At 36.5% G+C, this 18,140-nt stretch overlaps 1 protein-coding gene and 1 long non-coding RNA gene across 3 annotated transcripts; both read right to left on the bottom strand.

Annotated features, from left to right (window-relative positions):
- Nucleotides 1-1,917: 1,917 nt before the first annotated feature.
- Nucleotides 1,918-9,650, bottom strand: LOC113336174. Of its 2 annotated transcripts, XM_026582163.1 has the most exons (20): nucleotides 9,439-9,650; nucleotides 9,260-9,359; nucleotides 9,072-9,190; nucleotides 8,750-8,928; nucleotides 8,414-8,615; nucleotides 7,501-7,603; nucleotides 7,157-7,314; nucleotides 6,977-7,054; nucleotides 6,797-6,893; nucleotides 6,594-6,712; nucleotides 6,232-6,422; nucleotides 5,877-6,087; nucleotides 5,574-5,676; nucleotides 5,177-5,334; nucleotides 4,832-5,071; nucleotides 4,527-4,736; nucleotides 4,252-4,425; nucleotides 4,022-4,162; nucleotides 3,664-3,931; nucleotides 1,918-1,947 (listed from the first exon to the last, which is right to left on the bottom strand). In XM_026582163.1, the coding sequence occupies exons 1-19, from the start codon at nucleotides 9,643-9,645 to the stop codon at nucleotides 3,689-3,691; spliced, it is 3,033 nt and encodes a 1,010-aa protein (XP_026437948.1). In that variant the 5' UTR covers nucleotides 9,646-9,650; the 3' UTR covers nucleotides 1,918-1,947; nucleotides 3,664-3,688. The 2 variants fall into 2 exon arrangements, with proteins under 2 accessions (XP_026437948.1, XP_026437947.1); XM_026582162.1 differs by lacking the exon at nucleotides 1,918-1,947 and having other exon boundaries at nucleotides 3,570-3,931.
- A 4,067-nt stretch (nucleotides 9,651-13,717) lies between these two features.
- On the bottom strand, nucleotides 13,718-15,214 carry LOC113335995. The gene is made up of 4 exons (XR_003353581.1): nucleotides 15,181-15,214; nucleotides 14,463-14,534; nucleotides 14,113-14,187; nucleotides 13,718-13,987 (listed from the first exon to the last, which is right to left on the bottom strand). It is a non-coding gene; the product is annotated as an uncharacterized LOC113335995 (long non-coding RNA).
- Between the last annotated feature and the right edge of the window lie 2,926 nt (nucleotides 15,215-18,140).

Raw genomic sequence — 18,140 nt, 5'->3', positions numbered from 1 at the left:
TAATTTGGTTCCAAATTTGATGCCTGTAAGAAAGCATACAAAGAGAACTAATTAAGGTCGCTTGTTGTATAGAGCCAACCCTTGACAGTGAGTTTCCGCAGACACTAAACAGGTTGATGCAAGTCTGGTCTGGTAGTCATGAATGACTCGACATATCATCTGAGTGGTGAATTTATACTCATATAGATTTTTAAATGAAACTCTCGCTTATCAGTTATTGATGTTGTATAATCCTGGTGATGCTCTGGGTATTGGTGGTGAGTATTTTATTGTTCTTATGCATTCGTTGAATGATTTGATTTTTCATTCACAAAGCATTTGAATTTATTACTCATGAAACCATTGTCAAGTTTTCTGTATAAGAAGTGCTACATTCCACCGTTGTTACTACTCTACTACAAGATTTGCAAATTTGATGAGAAAGCCTTCCCACCGTTTGGGGGAGGAGAAGTATCCTGGTTTGTACAAAGATGAACCAGGATGTATCTCATCTGGATGTTTTCAGCAATGAAAGACATATAGAAGATTTGATATCCAAAATTGCAGATCAAGTTTCTCCATTAGAAGATGTGTATGTAGTAGTAATAAGTGTGTCATGTAAAACACACCAAAATGTGGATGAATAATTGATTTAAAATATTCTGCACCTCCTGAAAGGAAGAGCCAGTCACAATCATTGAAAGATAGTGCTATCAAAGAGACTATTAAAGGAAAATCTGGGTTCTCTGATTATAGTTTTCCTAATAAGAGAATGTCTCTGCAAAGGCTGTGGAACCTCAAAATGAAAGGATTCCAATAAATCTTGCATGCAATAAAGAAATTTGTTATCGTAATACAATGATTGTTGGTGACATAGTCAAAATATCCCATGATACTGCGATAGATGATGTTGGTGTCAAACCACTCTCTATAACGGAATGTTATCAAATAAATGACTGGTTAAACATGAAAAGAGGGATTCAGACAGAATAACAGCTTCTCACAAAATGCATGGTTTTGGTACTACAACCAGAACGCTCGATAATGTGAGCTACATTTAGCCACAAGTGGGTGTTTATAGTACCAACATCCAATGATGTAACCTCTAGTGGCTACAGGTCGGTGTTTGCGCACAGTGAGAAACATAAAGACAACTAATGGCACAAAGTCTTTCACAAAGACATGAGATGGATTTCTTTGAGACATATTCCCTATTATGGATGAAGCTACCTCTTTGGTATTTGTCTGGCAGTTTTTAAGGACGCGACGTGCATCCAGAAGATGTGGTCACTACAAATCTATATGAAAAACTAGATACAGAAAAACTGCATAGAAATTCCTGAAGGTTTTTACCTATTAGTAGAATTACCGTGTCATATGCATTCTCTCAATAAAGACGAAAGTGGTCAATCGTCTAAGTGAGTACTTATATTATCCAGGGATATATGAACCATCTTATATACTCAGGAACTTTTCATTGACTAGTTATGATTAATGCAACATCTACTTAATTGGAACTCCTGAAGAGGTCTCCAGAGCACAAAAATGCTTAACGCGAGAGTTCGAGATGAAATTCTCGGTAAAGCAAGATATCGACCTGTTGATTGAGCATTGTAGCTTGAAGACCATTAATTTCATCAACCTTAAGGGTTTGGACATCTTTAAATGGGAAAGCTAATGCAATTTCAGTCATTCGATCTCTTATCTTTAAGATTGATCGATTTACATCTCAACAAAGGAGATATATTACTCTGTGGTTTATATTACAGAAAGATGTGTAATTGGTACTTAGCTGAAATATGCTGCAGATACTTGATATTGGCTCTATAATAAAACATGTAAGTCTGGCTTTTCCCAGCACCAATATCGAGACATTTGTTCGAAGAAAGTCCCCTCATCTTCGTGGTACCATTAAACTGGATCTTTTGACATAAAAGATCGTTGGATGTCTCCCACAGAGAAAAGTTAATCAGACTGTTTAAGTTTTTATTTTCGCAGGTTTGTTAAAGCAGCTAATATTCTCTTAGCTGGTTGTCTGATATTAGAGGATAGTTTTCTTCCTCAAGTCTGTCAAGATTGTTCAGAAAAAACTAATTGAGAATAAAAAGCTAGTACAATCAGAAGATCATTAAGAAATTGCACAGAGGAAAATCATACTGATTTTCTTAACTAAAGGAAGCTGGAGCTGCTGATGTCATTAGAGGATGGTTCTTGATCTCTATGCAATACTATCGAAAAGATTGATCAACTGAGAAGGCTACTCATCAGGGGGAGTAAAGTCATGGAACATTATGGATATGGGAATATTGGACATTACGTCGTGTAGTCTTTTTCCTTAGTCAAGGTTTTGTCCCCACCGGGTTTTCCTTGTTAAGGTTTTAATGAGGCATGCGAGTCCATTACTATCCGCAGTTCGAATTGTTATACTCTATTTCCTTTGTCCTGGTTTTTGTCCCCCTGGGTTTTTCCGGGCAAGGTTTTAACGAGGAAACATCTGCGGATTTATCATTGATCTAAGTACTCATGTTTTCCTACGCTCAGGTTTTGTCTCTCTGGATTTTCCTGACAAGGTTTTTAATGAGATAATAATCTTAGAACGGTGAAATATCCATAGAGTTTCTCGAGACGCGGTTATGGGATAAACCTCTGTATTATCTGGTTCAGGTTTTTCGCACACGGTTTTTCCTGATAAAGTTTTACAAAGAAAAATGAGCAGCGCCGTCAATTTCGTTGTGAGCTTCCAGCGTTCAGATTTTCATAAATGATTTGTCCCGACAAGGTTTTAACAAAGAAGCGCATGCATGTTCATCATCATTGTAAATTCTTTTAGTATCACGCTTTTACCGGTCTGATTTTAGCAACGCAACACTGTTAAAGTGGTGGTCAGCCAAGGGAGAGTACTGTAAAGTCGGCTTCTAGAAAATTTGGCTGACCAACCGACTCTCTAACACTCGACAAGGATGATCGGATTAAATTGATCTTAATCCCACCACGTGCACCAAGACGTGGCAATGTAATATTTGCTCTTCAGTTTTTCTCTTGGCTATAAATAGCCGAGACACCTGTGTACTGTAGTGGGTCATAATTAGTAAGAAACGAAACAATATTAATTATTTATTACTCTCTCCGTTCTTTTTTAATAGACTGGTTTTATAAATAATGTTTCAAAAAAAATAGGCTGGTTTACTATTTGGGAAAGTTAAATTTCACTTTAGTTTTTTGGGATCACTTTTCTCTCAACTTCTTTTGATGACAAGTTTTATGTGAACCATTTCACTTTACTTCTTTTGCTGACAAGTGATAGAGACCATTTAACTTCACTTCTTTTATTGCCAAATGTGAGGACCACTTTCAATGATCAGTTTTTTTAATTTCTTTAATTTTCTCTAAAAACAAAACCATCCTATTAAAAAAACTGAGAGAGTATTAATTATCTTTAACAGCTCTACATGTTTGTATCTACCATACCATTCTATATATCTATTGCTAATTAAATATGCCGAGGGGCATGCCTTTAGTCTTAGCCTTTTACTTGGTAGAATAGCATAGTACCTATTGCTACCGTTTAGTATATAGGTACAGATAATTTATAACATTAACCAAATTGATTATTGTATGCACTCCAAGAGATCTCTTTTTAATATGAAATATAATTAGCTAGTACTTCTAAACAACATGGAGCAAATACATTATAAGATTAGGATATATTCTAATTCTTATATTTAATTTGATTACGTGGTCGGAAGAAGGTAAAATAAGTTGGAACTTTTCCATATAGACTCATTGCGCAATTCAAGACCCGGTCGTCTACAGGACAGTCGGGAGTCCATGGCTTTGTTTGGTGTTTCTTTGTAATCTCCCCTCTCTCATGTATTTCTAACATCTCTTCTTCCTTTGGAATCATCACCAGCATTGGATGTCTCTTGAATTCCTTCTGCTCCTCTTTATTACACTGTAGAATCAACGACATATCAAACCCAACATCAAATTCTGAAGAAAAAAGAATTACGGGTAGGGCCTTGCAAAGCCAATACTATCTTACATGATACAACTCAAATTCCTTGGCAATAGTTAGGTCTTGGAAGCTAGGCTCTCCCTCAACAAAGGCCACCATACGTCGTTCTGTGGGCGACTCTCCATCAGTTTCATGTTTGAATAACACTCCTTTCGGGAATTCATCGGGCTTCATTTAAACGTGGACGCAAGTCAGATACATGGAATTTTGTAAGCCATAAAATTAAATCATCTAAAGAATTAAAATCAGGCACTAACCCTGTGTGATAACCCAGTCATTTGTATGAATGGGTTGAAGAAACCAGGAACTTTAACTTCTTTCCACATGCGCATGAAAATTGTATCATGCATGCAAATTCTGCGCTTAAACTTGCACTCCACAATCCCTACTCTAAGTACACCATCCTTTCTTCTCCGTACTTTTTCTGCAGCCTACACAAAAACAAACCATGGGAATGCTGGGTCTCACGATACAACAAAAGAGTCGAGCACAAGAAGTACTGAACCAAAGATTCAGGACTTATAATGCTAACCTTTTCAACCTTCCCCTGAATTCCGCTCTCTGTCCAAAGTTTTGCATCTTTGAACCTATCAATTTCATCATCTGATTTAAACAAGTTCTTAATAAGAGCAGTCTTGCCAGAGATCTTCCAAGGTATTCTAGACCGCTTACATTTCTTTAATATCTTCGCAGCATGGTTAAAATCAACAACAACGCCAGTTGCTAAAATGCGAAACGCTGCCTGAGGATTCAGAGAAAGTGGACCACACACTTATCACAGGAACCAAACAAGCGATGGTTTTTTAATTTATATTTATAATAGAACAAATTATATACCCTTTTGTCTGGTAGATCCTGTACAACAACAACTCCAGTGTTGGGTGATGCAAGGGGGCCCCAAAACATTGCAAGGCACTGCATGTCAACGGGGGTGTAATTGAGCATTCGAAGCCGGTCACCACTGTCATCCATGGCATATACAGGGCTCGTCTGGTACCGCCTCCAACCAATGGAAACTATAATAGGGTCTCTTGTCTTCAACAATTTCCTGTGCCAAGTATGTCGCTTAAGTGTTGCCTGGAAGAACAACAGACAGGCAATTTAACATACTTGCATAGTGAAATTATTTAAAAGTAAAATTACAACATACTTTACGCTAGAAAAATGAAAAGGCATATCAACCTGCATATATCCAATATTTTCTTCTCTGGGACTGATACCTCCAACGAGAATCGGATGACCAGGATTAATATCTCCAACCATCTCGAAAGGAATGTCTCGGACCTCCAATCTTAGATAAGTCCCTGGTCTGAAACTCGAACACCCATCCTGCTCCTTTCCTAATATATGCAATATTAAGGAATTTCAAAAAAAGATTAAAACATAATGACTGTGAAAATAGCACAACGATTACTGCAAAGATCCATAAAATAATCTGATGTTTCTTCAAAGATAATCATTCTACAAATACTGTGTAACAAAGAAACATGTAAGAAAGTGATGTTTCTTCTCTCAGATAGTCGGTCAATACTGTGCGACAGTCTGTTAAGATTTGAGAATAACAAAGACAAGATATCACCTTTCAGAGATTTCTTCCTTTTGAGGGCGGACTTTAAAGGGCAAGGATCAACAAAGCTTGTTATGCCAAATAGAGGGAAATCACCAACACCAGCAATGTGCACCTGACGTGATAAACCCCAGTCAGTTTGCATATTGGTGGAACAATATTCAAGTAAAACTCAACGTACAGAAGTGAAAAAAATTCTCTACACAAAAGAATATGAACTGAATAAAAAGAAAAAAGCGGTCATCTCTAGCTCCAAAGAGCAGCGGCAGAATAAAAAGCAAGATTGACATCAGTTAGCAACCCTAAGATAAGTACCTTAGCTCCTTTCTTGATATCACAACCTCGGAGATAACCATACAAAACAATGTCCCTAGTGCATCTGTAATCGATGAGCAACCTGCCTGACGGAGTAACATCTTCAAAACGGTCTACCAACACATAAGGTTGTGCAGCTCGCCATGACAAAGGATGAAATTCCATAATCGATATGAAGCTTGCAAGATCCAGAATTTCATGCTTAGGATACCTGTTAGAATAGATAAGAAAGCATAATAGACTATAAGCAATCTATTTTACATTAATTCAGACCCAACAAATTTACAAAATTGTATAAGAAACGCGAATGAAACATGCAAAGCTACTTTGACATATTCAAGCATAAGAAACTTACATCCCAGTTCCAAGTCCAGATAAGCAGAATAGTCTTGCTCCTTCATATATTTCAGTAGAGAAATGATTCATAAGGCATTCTTTGGTTCTTAATAGTTTTTCAAGATCTGCGCACATACCATCAGATATCAGCACCCCCATGACCTTCGGCATGCCATGAACTCGTAAAATATTCACAAACTCGAATGTTTCCTGAAATCAGCAAAAGCATCTTACAAATTAAAATACCATATTAACTTGCCATAACCTAGTTCTCATTGTTATCAAGTATGAACAAAGTGAAAATGGCAGCAACGTTAACTCGCAATTGTTGTTAATGGAAAGGCTTCTAAAGATATATTTGGCCTTTCAAATGTTACGTACCATTTGAAAACCAGTATCTGCATCAATGAGCAACATGACAGCGTCAGCATATTTTGCAGCATCAAGCATACCATTAATGTTATTCGGACACTCCACAAACTGTATCCGTCTTTGCTTCCCTAACAAAAAACCAGAACACATAATGAGACCATGAAACCGAACCAATCTGTCTAAGAAGTAAGAAACAATTAAAATAAGTATACCTGATATGATAGTAACTGGGCCTTGCATGTATAATTTATTAACATTTTTCTTGGTGTAACGCTTTACTAGTGATCTAATCAACCGGGACTTTCCAACCTAGAACAGAATAAAATAATTAGAATCACACTAAACAAGGAAAATTAATGTCTATCATGAACTTTAATAGTAGGTAAAATTACCTTGGGAGGTCCATGGACAACAATAACATATGGAGGTTCTTCTTGTTTCATGGTAAGATCAACAGCAGCTGTATCTTTCTGCTCAGATGTAGTTCGAAAAATTGTAAGTTACTTGAATTCAATGGGCACAATAAATTGTACAACTAACTTTACGATAGTTAAATGAAAATGAATATTAACCTGCATATATCCAATCTTCTCTTCCACGGGACTGATACCTTCAACGAGAATAGGATGATAAGGAACATAATTCTCAACAATCTCGAAAGGAATGTCTCGGACCTCCAACCTTAGATAAGTCCCTGGTCTGAAACTCTCGCCTTCATCAAGCTTTTTTTCTGAAATTAAAAAAATAAACAGAAGAAGAATTGTAAAAATAATACAAAGATCACTAGAAATATCCATAGAAACACGTGTTTAGCAAGAAATTAATGTTTCTACACTCAGACAATCATACTACAAACATTGTGTAGAAAAGAAACGCATCCCGTTATTAAATTGAGTAAATGGAGCTGTGATATCACCTTCCCGAGATCTCTTCTTTTTGGAACCAGCCGGAAAAGGGCAAGGATCGGCTAAGCTTGTTACACTAAATAGAGGGAAATTACCAACACCAGCAATGTGCACCTGATATAATAAACCCCAAGTCAGTTTGCATACGGGTGAAATGATATTCAAGTAATACTCATGGTGGAAGAAGTGAACACAGAATAAAATGGAACAAGCCTTTATAGAGCAAAGAGAGCTAATTGTGTTTACAAGAAACAATTACTGTTCAGGACTCTGAGAACATCCCCTTGCTTTTCCACATAGAGAAAGGCACGGATAATTTTCATTGGAGCTAAGCTTGAAGTTCAGACATATAATGTAATAGTAATACTTGTAGAAAAAAGCAAAAAAAAAAAAAACACCAACACAGTCACCGAGAATTTATATCGCATTCAAAACTTTTGCACTGGTGAAAATATTAAGGCATCTGAAAGCCAACGTACACCAAGACTGTTGAGTTACATCTTGCATAAATACAGAACTATGAGAAAAGAAGAAATCAGATACTATTGGAATCATGGATACACGGCAGGAATCTTGACTTTGAACTATAACGAACAAAGAAAATGCACCACGGCCACTTAGCTTCAAATTTCACGAGTCTTTGTAAATGTTAATGAGCTCTAAGAGTTAACAAAATTTCTAGAAATAGTCCTTACTTTTTCCTATTTTTAACAAATCTGCACAAGTTTATAAATATGAAGAGTGGTAGACTAAATATAAGATGGATTTAAACTATTTTAAATCATGCAAAATAACGAGCAATATATGTGATTTCAGAGTATGTGATAACAAATGTATATGCGCTTATTAACAAACCAAAGGATGTATTTACAAAGGTAGTCTCTAGTTCCAAAAGGCATCAATTAGCATCCCTAACACAAATACCTTAGCTCCTTTCTTGATATCACAACCTCGGAGATAACCATGCAAAACAATGTCTCTATTGCATCTGTTATCCGTGTGCACTCGAGTTACATCTTCAAAGTGTTCTGCTAACACATATGGTTGTGCAGCTTGCCATGACAAAGGATGGAAATCCATAGCCGATATGAAGCTTGCCAGCTGGCGGATTTCATGCTCCGGATACCTGTTAGAATAGATTAAGAAACCGTGACGGACTATACTCTTACTAGTTTACTTTGAGTGAGTCCCTTGAATTTCACAAACTGGTAAAAGAGAACAAGAAGCTATTTTTGGCATATTGAATCTTAACAAACTTACATCCCATGATCAAGCCCAGATAAACAGAATACTGTTGCTCCTTCACATATTTCAATGCTGAAATGATTCATGAGGTGTTCTTCGGTTTCAAATAGGTCGCATTTATCAATAGATGTCAGCACCCCCATAACCTTGGGCATGCCATGAACTCGTAAGACGTTAACAAACTCAAATGTCTCCTGAAATCAGCAAAAGCCTCTTGCAATAAGAAATTAAAACTATATTCTAACTTGCTTCTTTTAAAACTGTTGTTAGGCACAAAGCATTGTTACCTGAAAGGTAATCGAAAAAACATTGTGAGATTCCACATGTAATTACTCACCATTTCAAACCCAACATATGCATTTATGAGGAATATTACAGCGTCAGCATACTTTGCAGCATCACGCATACCATTAACATTATTGGGACACTCCACAAACTGTATTCGCCTTCTCTTCCCTGACACAAAATAAAAAACACAAGTTAAACCATGACACCAATTTCTCTAAGAAAAATTAATCAATGTACCTGTTATGATGGTAATGGGCCCTCGCAAGTCCGGTAAATCACGATCCTCGGTATAATGATCTACTAGTGACCTAATGAACAGGTGCTTCTCCTTCCCAACCTAGTAGAAGAGAAAACAACAAGTAGAAGCAGTGAACGGGGCAAAATTAATGTGAATGACCAATGAACTTTAAAATTACCTTGGGAGGTCCATGGACAACAATAACATACGGTGGTCGTTCTTCTTCTTTTAACATAAAATCAGGTCTATCAACTTCCATCTGCTCATCGCTAGTAGCTGCTTCTGTACTGTTTTCGGCTGTCTTGGTGTTTTTATATACTTTGACATGATTCGGACCACATAGAACAATTTGCTGCTTGCTCGAAGAAGAAGAAGCAAACGCCATTTTTCTTTTACAATTGAAAACCTAGATAGAAACACACAATTCGGAATTACGCATCAGATATATCGACCTTGGGCGACCCGACGGGATCCTAACCCGGATCCATTTAACCCTCAAAGTGAGGGGCATTTGGCAATGTGAAAACTAGGGGGAAATCCATTCTCCCATATCTTTTCACTGTGAAACCCACGCTCCCAAAACTAAAGGCGCGCACCCATTTTTTGGAAGAAAATTATTCTCAGACCCATAATTTATAAAATTCGGTTGTCGTTCTTTTTTCTTCTTCATCATCTTCAATTCTTTCTAACTCAGATAAGGAAATCGAAGAATTTAGACAACCAAGATTCGAGGTAGAGTTTGCTACTATGATTTTGGTTGAATCAAAGAAGAAACTGAGATTGGGGTTTTTTCAATCAGATGGAAGGTTGTTGTTCAAGAAGAGGAAAGGGGATCTGTGAGATTTTGAAATCAAAGCAGATGAGAAGAAATTGCTGATTTTGAATTGCAAAAAATGGGTTGTAGTCTGTGTGTTGATTGGAAAGGAAGAGGAATTCGAAGGTGGGTCTGTGATGCTGAGAAGATTTAAGAACTTGGGTTTGTCTTTGATTCCAAGATGGCAGCAGATGGTCTCGAAATTGTGATGTGAGTTCAACACAGGAAGATGCAGAAATTGGTTGGTCGATTTAGAAGTTTGACAGTGGTTCCGTCGTCGTATGTGAAGGTATCAATAGAAGGTATAAGAGATGGAAGTTTTGGCCGATGGAGATAAGGAAGAAAACGAGTTGCTGCCATCGATTTGGGTGAGTAATGGAGGAGGTTAAGACAAACAATGTGAAGCGGAGAAGAAAATGAAGATGTGTTTTTATCGAATTTGGCTTCACAACAAGGATTGATAGTGAACAGTTTCAGAAGTTATATCAGCCAGGGAAGAGGGGCAAGTTGTTGTTGTTGTTAACTTCAGTGAATAAAGTGCATTTTGATGAATGTCTGAGGTTTATGTGAATGTTTAGGACAGTGGGTTTGTCTCTAATCCACATTTTCTGGTAAGAAATTGATTCTGGTAGTTTCCAAGATGCATCCATTACACAATCTGTCACCAACTCAAAACTGCACACAAGGTGCTTGGCTAAATGCCTGAATGACCGGCCAGTTCTTGTTGCCACCTTTTAACTATAGAGTGGTGAGTCTTTGCACAGGTTTTGGAGAGGATTTAAAGTGGTTTCCGAGTCTGTTTAGAAGATTACCAGTTGAGCTGGATTCAAGAACGAGTTGCTTATGAATACATGAGTATTTGGCTCTGGTATTTGACGAGAAAACAAGGAAGAAATGTGGGTCAGTTTGCCATATTTTCTTGACCCTGTAACAAAGGTTTGCTGCCGGTTTCAATGGGTTCATTGGTTGTTTTTCAAGGGGCAGTGGAAAATAGTTGTTGTGGATGCTTTTGTTTTGTTGCTTTTTTCAGAATTGTTATGGTACTTTATAATTTTAGTCGTTTTTGAGAGGTGTTGGTGTTGTTGGTTGGGAAGCCACATATGTATTTGGTCATATTGGTGTTGATGTTTGGTCATAATGGTTGAATAATTTGTTATGCAGCTACGAAAATGGTTGCATAACCTGTTATGCATCTACAAAAGTTGTTGCATAACTTGTTATGCAGTCCAGAAAACGGTTGCATAACACGTTATGCAGCTACTTTTTTCTTAGTATTGAAACCAACAAAAAATAAGGTTGCATAACTTGTCATGCACCTACAATAATATCTACATAACATGTTATGCAGTCGTGAAAATAGATGCATAACCTGTTATGCATCCGAAAATATGACTGCATAATGCATTATGCATCGATAAAATTGTTGCACAATCTTTTATGCATCTAGAAAATAAATGCATAATCTTATATGCATCCGTAAATATGGATGCATACTGCATTATGCATCAATTTTTTTATGTACGCACTAAAATCAACCAAAACAATGCATAACTTTGTTATCCAAATGCATAATTTGTTATGCAGTGGAGAAAATGGTTGCATAATTCGTTATGCATCTGCAGAATGTGTTATGCATCTTTTTTGGTGGCTGCATAATGGTTATGTATCAAGTTTTCGAAAATTTTTCCTAAAATGATGATCACCTCTGATTTTTTCGTGAATATTTTTTTTTGATATTCTTGTTTGTACTCGTTGTGTAGCTCTCTTAAAAAGATTTCCAACGATATTAAATTTGTAAAATTCCAAGGCGCGGATTTTTAGATATGTTATATCCAAGTTGCGTTGCCAATTATACCCCTGATGCATAACCTGTCATGCGGACGCATAATCCCTGATGCGTACATTTTTAACAATTTCTTATAATTATGGGTGTCACGGAAATAATTATGGGTGTCACAATACCTAAAATTAATTGTGGGCTTGACAATGAGAATATTATTTTTCTTGGGTCTCCCCCTAATTTTCCCTTTGGCAATTCGATCTGGCCCATCCACTTATTTTGCAAGAACGATTTTTTGGGACCATGGTTTTTTTGGGGACCATGGTTTTATTTTGGGTAAAGACATTAGATGTAAATCTAGGTCACCCCTTATCTGGATCTTTATATTAATACCTAAATTACCCTCCTTGATTAATTTTGGGCGATGATAAGTTAGTGTTAATAATAGTTAGTGTAATGATTAGTGAGATATATTAGTTAAATATATTTTGCGATTCCCCCCAGCTGTTTTTTTTTCCCGCGTCGCCTTCTTGCGCGTCCCGTTCGCGCCGCTGCCGCCGGCCCCCTGCCCCGCTGGATTTTCCCCCCCCACCCCGGAATGGTATTTGGATACCCCGGTGTGCTTCAACTTAGATAATGTTGATTGAATTGCTCCAAACTTTCAAATAAAATGAAAAATTTTATGTAGATTTGGGTCAGTTCGGTTACCATATGTCAAGAACATGTAACCGAACACACCTAAAAGTGTAGTCCGGTTACGTTTTCCAAACACGCAGGTTACCGAACTCGCTCGTTAATGGAGGTTTTGGTCGTACAGTGTAATGTTCGGTTACCTAGGATAAAATGGTAGGTAACCGAACTTTGAACTTAACAATTTATTTGGGTACATCTTGTGTTTCGGTTAGTTCGCAAATTTCAACGTAACCAAGTTCCCAACCGAACTGCAGGTTAAAAGTAACCTAGTGTTAGAAGTTCGGTTGGTTCGCAAAGTTTAACATATTTTGTGAATCAACCGAACTGGGCTATATATGCATATATGCAATTAGGCAAACGTTCGGTTACTACGAAATTTATTTCTTGGCGAATTAGGTAGAGTTCGGTTACGAAGTTTCAAAGGTAGAGTTCGGTTACAAAGAAAACTTAACATTTTTGCAAACGAACCGAACTTGTGGACTTCTCATTATTTTCGTAAACTAAAGTTCGGTGATATCCTTATTTTGCGAAGGAACCGAACTTGTGGACTTCTGTTGTTCTAATACAAGGAGTTCGGTTAAAAGTATTTTTTGCGAATCAACCGAACTCCATTGGCTAAGTTCGGTTACTTTGTAGTTTTAAAAAATTTTGCTAAAAAACCGAACTCTATTGGCTAAGTTCGGTATTTTGGAACTCAAGATAGTGGCCACAACAACACAGTTCGGTTAGAATGGATTTGTTTTTTTTTTTTCGGTTCTAAGGGTGGAGTTCGGTTACTTTGTAGTTTTAAATTTTTTTGCGAAACAACCGAACAGAGAGTTCGGTGACTTAGTTTTAAATCCAATAGAACCGAACTGTTCTTCGTGTTCTTCATTTTCAAGAAGTTCGGTTAGTAAACTAGGATTTTTTGGAAAATCGGCCTAACCGAACATAGATCTGTAACTCTACTAAAACCCTATTTTGACAAGTGTTTAGAGGACCACTTTCAGTAATTAGTTCTCTTAATTTCCTTAATTTTCTCAAAAAAAAAAATTGGCCTATTAAAAAGTAACGGAGGGAGTATACCTTAGAAATTGACCCTGTGGAGTCGAATTTTTTAAATAACTAGTGGTAATATTACAAGGATTCTGCTTAAGGTATTCACCTGCAGGAAATAAAGAAAGAAATTGCTGCCAAAAAGTAAACTTTTGAAAGTAGACGAGAAGAACGCCATTTGGTTCATAAAGCTAAGAAAAAAGTAAAGAGAGACCGATTTTTGCCAACCAAGACACCAGGCTTTCCAATTTTTGGTGAACACATTTACAAATAATCAACAACACCAGAGGGCAGTTTTGATTTCCCACAATTGACATTCATGACCAACCACATGTACCTCAGCAAGCAGTAGCTTCACTTTCTACCTTTCCCAGCACGTGGTGGTTTTCCTTTCACCTCAGATTCCTGACCATCATAGATATTTTAGCCTCAAAAAGGAAAGTAATAAGATCTATGTAAAGAAACCTTTCGATGACAACTTCGAAGTCGAGGAAGAGGAAGAGGAAGAGGAAGAAGAAGAAGAAGAGTACCCGTGGTAGGTGGAGGAAAATTCTCGGCTTTGAAGTTTTACGATTTTTCGCATTCTTGCTCCAGTCATAGCACACCTATATCTTACACATAGAAAAAAGTGAGAGGAAAATTCTCGGCTTTGAAGTTTTACGATTTTTCGCATTCTTGCTCCAGTCATAGCACACCTATATCTTAAACATAGAAAAAAAGTGAAACTCGGACCATAATCTACCACTTCTAACATATCAACAATATGACGAATAATAGATAACTAAAACAGTGTCCATAACCTACTCCAAAGACGGAACATGTAAGAATTAAACTAAACGAAAATCCAAGACTTTATCAAGTAATGCTTTAAGTCGCTTACCGCATAAGCATATATAAGGCCGTCACTGGTGAATGCGCTGCAAGTAATAGGATTGTTGCACCTAGACATGGCCTGGAGAAGTAGATAGGATGTAATCAGCTAAACATATGCAATAACATTCAGGAACACAAAAACGCATTCCTAAACACCCTCACAAGACATATAATTTAGATGGATGAAAAATCCACAAGATATGTTTGTCAACACTTTCCCTTGCTGCTTGAATCGATCTCCCTAAGAAAACTTTAGCCAATCTTATGGAAGATTAGGATGAATTAGGTATTGATCCAACAAAATATTAACGCGTCAATATTGTAGATAAGAGGATCAATCGACTTTGGGCACCACTTAGTTGCACCTCTTAATGGATGCATCAATAGTTTCAAAGCAGATAGTGATAATGAAACAGCTGCTGACCTTTTTAGGAGGTAGCTGTCTAACATGATATTGTTTAGTTTTCTGCATACACCTAGGTTGATTACACCCATTTTAACTCTCCGCCAATAAGAAACACCTTCCTTTAATAGCATAATTTTTCCTAAAACTCTCTTAACTGTAGCAGTAACAAACTACTTTAACTTTGAAGCTTTCAGGTTGATTGAACGAAAACATATGGAAACCAGCAAAGAACTATATAATACTAGATGTTACGTGCGCAAATTTCCAATATGACAACATAAGATCAGAGTAATGAAAACATAAAGACAGTTAGACACACCTTAAGTCTCAGTTTTATAGGTGGTAATCGGAATCAAAGCGAACCGTTTTATCCCAAGAAGTTGCAGCAAGACGCTTGAAATTAGGAATAAAACAAAGACTAGATATATAATCATCGGGTGGTTGAACAACCTACAACAAGAAAAATCAAACACGCAGGATCAGGAACTCATTATTTCTCGTGCATGCCTCATTTTTGGGGGGAACTAATAAAATTTACCTCAAACGAGTTATTAGGGTTTAGATTGGCAAGTCATTCACTCATTGAACTTGTTTCCATCCTCGTAACAAAATCCTAAAAACAAACAAAGCGATCGATCTTCTCTTCCTGCCGCCTATGGGGTAACCCTAACTTCGAAGGTGTGTACAAATGAAAATGCCTTTCAAACTTCTCGGACTGCATTATATCTGTATCGTATCGGTTGATTTTGCCCTCTTGGTTCCACGTGTCTCTCCGTGGCTCCATGTCAGTACAATTTTCTATTTTCCGTTGGGCCTCGAGTAAATTGGATGGTGTGCGGTCGAAAAATTGTTTCTCGATATAAACAGAGGAAACCTATTTTGAGGCATACTCTCCATTAAATTTATCTAGGATGGGTTTATAAGGGGTGTCTAAAGGTAGTATAATTACCTATATATTCATAAATGATTTCAATTTGTCATAGTTCTATCATCCTCAAAAATCTAAAATTAAAAATCAAAATAAACTATAAACTTAAACATCTAGGACTCCAATTCAATAAAGAAATTAATCAAACAAAGAAAACACGAATCGAAGTGAGCGATGTTGGAATACGAAATCCAAATCTCAATTGCTCTTAGATGTATTTTAGAATGTATGTGTAACAAACCCATCTTGTTTTTGATTGATTATATTTTGTTTGATCGGTAGAATATGATTTCAAAGATGAAATTAGGGTTTTCTGAAGATCAGTTCGGCTGATCTTGCAGTATCAATTTTGAACCGAACTTAGTGTATGATTTAGAGAAACACTATGTTCGGCTAATGCGACTTTACAATATTTTCAGCCGAACCTCAATTTTCCAGCCGAACCTCAATTTTTCAAGCCGAACCTAGTGGATGATTCAGTTTCTGAGTGAAGTTCGGCTCAAAAGTTATCAGCCGAACTGTTCATCTGGTCAGCAGATCTGGGTTTTAAAAATTCAATTTTTTGGCAGATTCAACTTATAAAAGGAAATTAAACCTCGATAGAAGTTTACCTCTGATTTGAATCACACATTTTGGTCACTTCTAATCACTAAAATCTCAAAAGTCAAAACCCAAGCTTTTTTTCTTCACTTCTTCTTCTGCCTCTCAAAAATCCCAACTCTCTCACATAAATTTGATTTTTCTACTAATTCACCACTAATAATTTAATGTTTAACCAATCCTTAAAATTCATAATTAATCAATTCTAATCATAATCATTTACACTAATTATATAAGGGTAGTTATGCCATTATCAAAATTGGTGGATGAGGGATGATGTTATTTTTTATTTAGTGACCCTATTTTGGCATTATCTAGTATGCCTCAGAAAAATCTAGTATGCCTCAAAATAGGTTTCAAACACAGACGGCCGTTGCAGCTTTGTATGGTCGTAGTAAGTTGAGTCGAGTGTCATATCAGACTGAGCCCAGCCTCGTCTCATTTTGAGACGGGCGTATATCATATTGATGCCACTGCGGTCATTCTGCAACAATAAAGTAGCGGTCATATAACCCGTATAAATTCAGCACAAATTCAGTCTTTTCTATTTAGTACATATTTTCAACATAAATTCAACATTTATTTACCTGTCATGTCACAATCTCAAGATATTAGTGGAAAGAAAATATAAAACCACCTATAAGTAAACATAATCGATCTCTAACGAAGAAACAAGAACATTCGGATGAAGAGAACAATTCCACTCTACATTCCGATCGAGAATTAACATCAAGCCAATGTCATCCGTCTACAAAAATAGAGCGGGATAGTTTTTTTCAAAATACAAGAGGTGGTTGGTGCGAAGTTAACAAAGTTTATGCAAACTATTGTCTATCGATTTTCTTGGATTATTTTGTATTGATACGAGCGCATAAAAAGTCACTCAAATTGGTGAATATATTGATGGAACGTTAGTGAATACTACACACAAGTTTCATTTCCATAACTTCGAAACATGTATGTTATATATTTTGATTTATAACTTTTATACAATTAATAAGAGGATTACAAATGAAACTTACAATTTCAATTTTGTTTACGGGCCTAACACCATTAGTACCTTCTGGGGTAGGAGATGATTTCCCATTTGACCAACTACATAATCATAGGAAAGATGCACTTTTGTTGCCATAAGACCAATGCAAAGATGCACTTTCATTGTATTTTGAGGTAACAACACAACATAATCATGGGAAGTTAAGAAGTGGTAGAATCACGAATTTCGGTTTAAAGGGCATTTATAATCAACGAATTGCATGGTGATAACTATCCTAATCTGAAAGCGTATGACCCTGCTAAAGATACATAAATTACCGACGTATTTATTTTATGGATACTTGGTTCATGTTTTTTCTCAATTCAAGTATAGGTACTCCAGTGGGATGGCTAGGATGTTGATTATGATTGGGGTTTCGTTATATTAGAAAAATTGTACATTTGTCTCGATATCGTATGCCTTAGGTTAGCCAAACATCGAAGATTCATGCGGCCTCCTTGAGGTAAACACGATAATACATTCATTTGGCTTTAAATCAGTTTACAAATATCTAGCAAAGTAGACCAAATATTGTTTACTTTCCTTGGTATGTTTTTTACCTTAGCTTAGGTGGTATACATATTTCAACATTCATGTACCAAAACTTTATGAATACACGAAGAAATATTTTCTAACCATAGTTAGTTACGAAAGAGATAACTGGTATCCAAAACAAAACAAGAATGAGCGAGATAACATTCATTTGCGAACATAT

Source organism: Papaver somniferum, unplaced genomic scaffold (assembly GCF_003573695.1).
Source record: "Papaver somniferum cultivar HN1 unplaced genomic scaffold, ASM357369v1 unplaced-scaffold_150, whole genome shotgun sequence".
Classification (NCBI taxonomy): Eukaryota; Viridiplantae; Streptophyta; class Magnoliopsida; order Ranunculales; family Papaveraceae; genus Papaver; species Papaver somniferum.
This window is presented reverse-complemented; position numbering and strand designations above follow the sequence as displayed.

Bases quoted from the DNA above. Each gene is read 5' to 3' on its own strand.
- LOC113336174 (XM_026582163.1), bottom strand. From the start codon at position 9,645: ATGGCGTTTGCTTCTTCTTCTTCGAGCAAGCAGCAAATTGTTCTATGT. The intron at 6,713-6,796 runs GTATACTTATTT...GTTTTTTGTTAG, and splicing joins CCCAGTTACTATCATATCAG to GGAAGCAAAGACGGATACAG. The intron at 5,072-5,176 runs GTTGATATGCCT...TTGTTCTTCCAG, and splicing joins AAAATATTGGATATATGCAG to GCAACACTTAAGCGACATAC.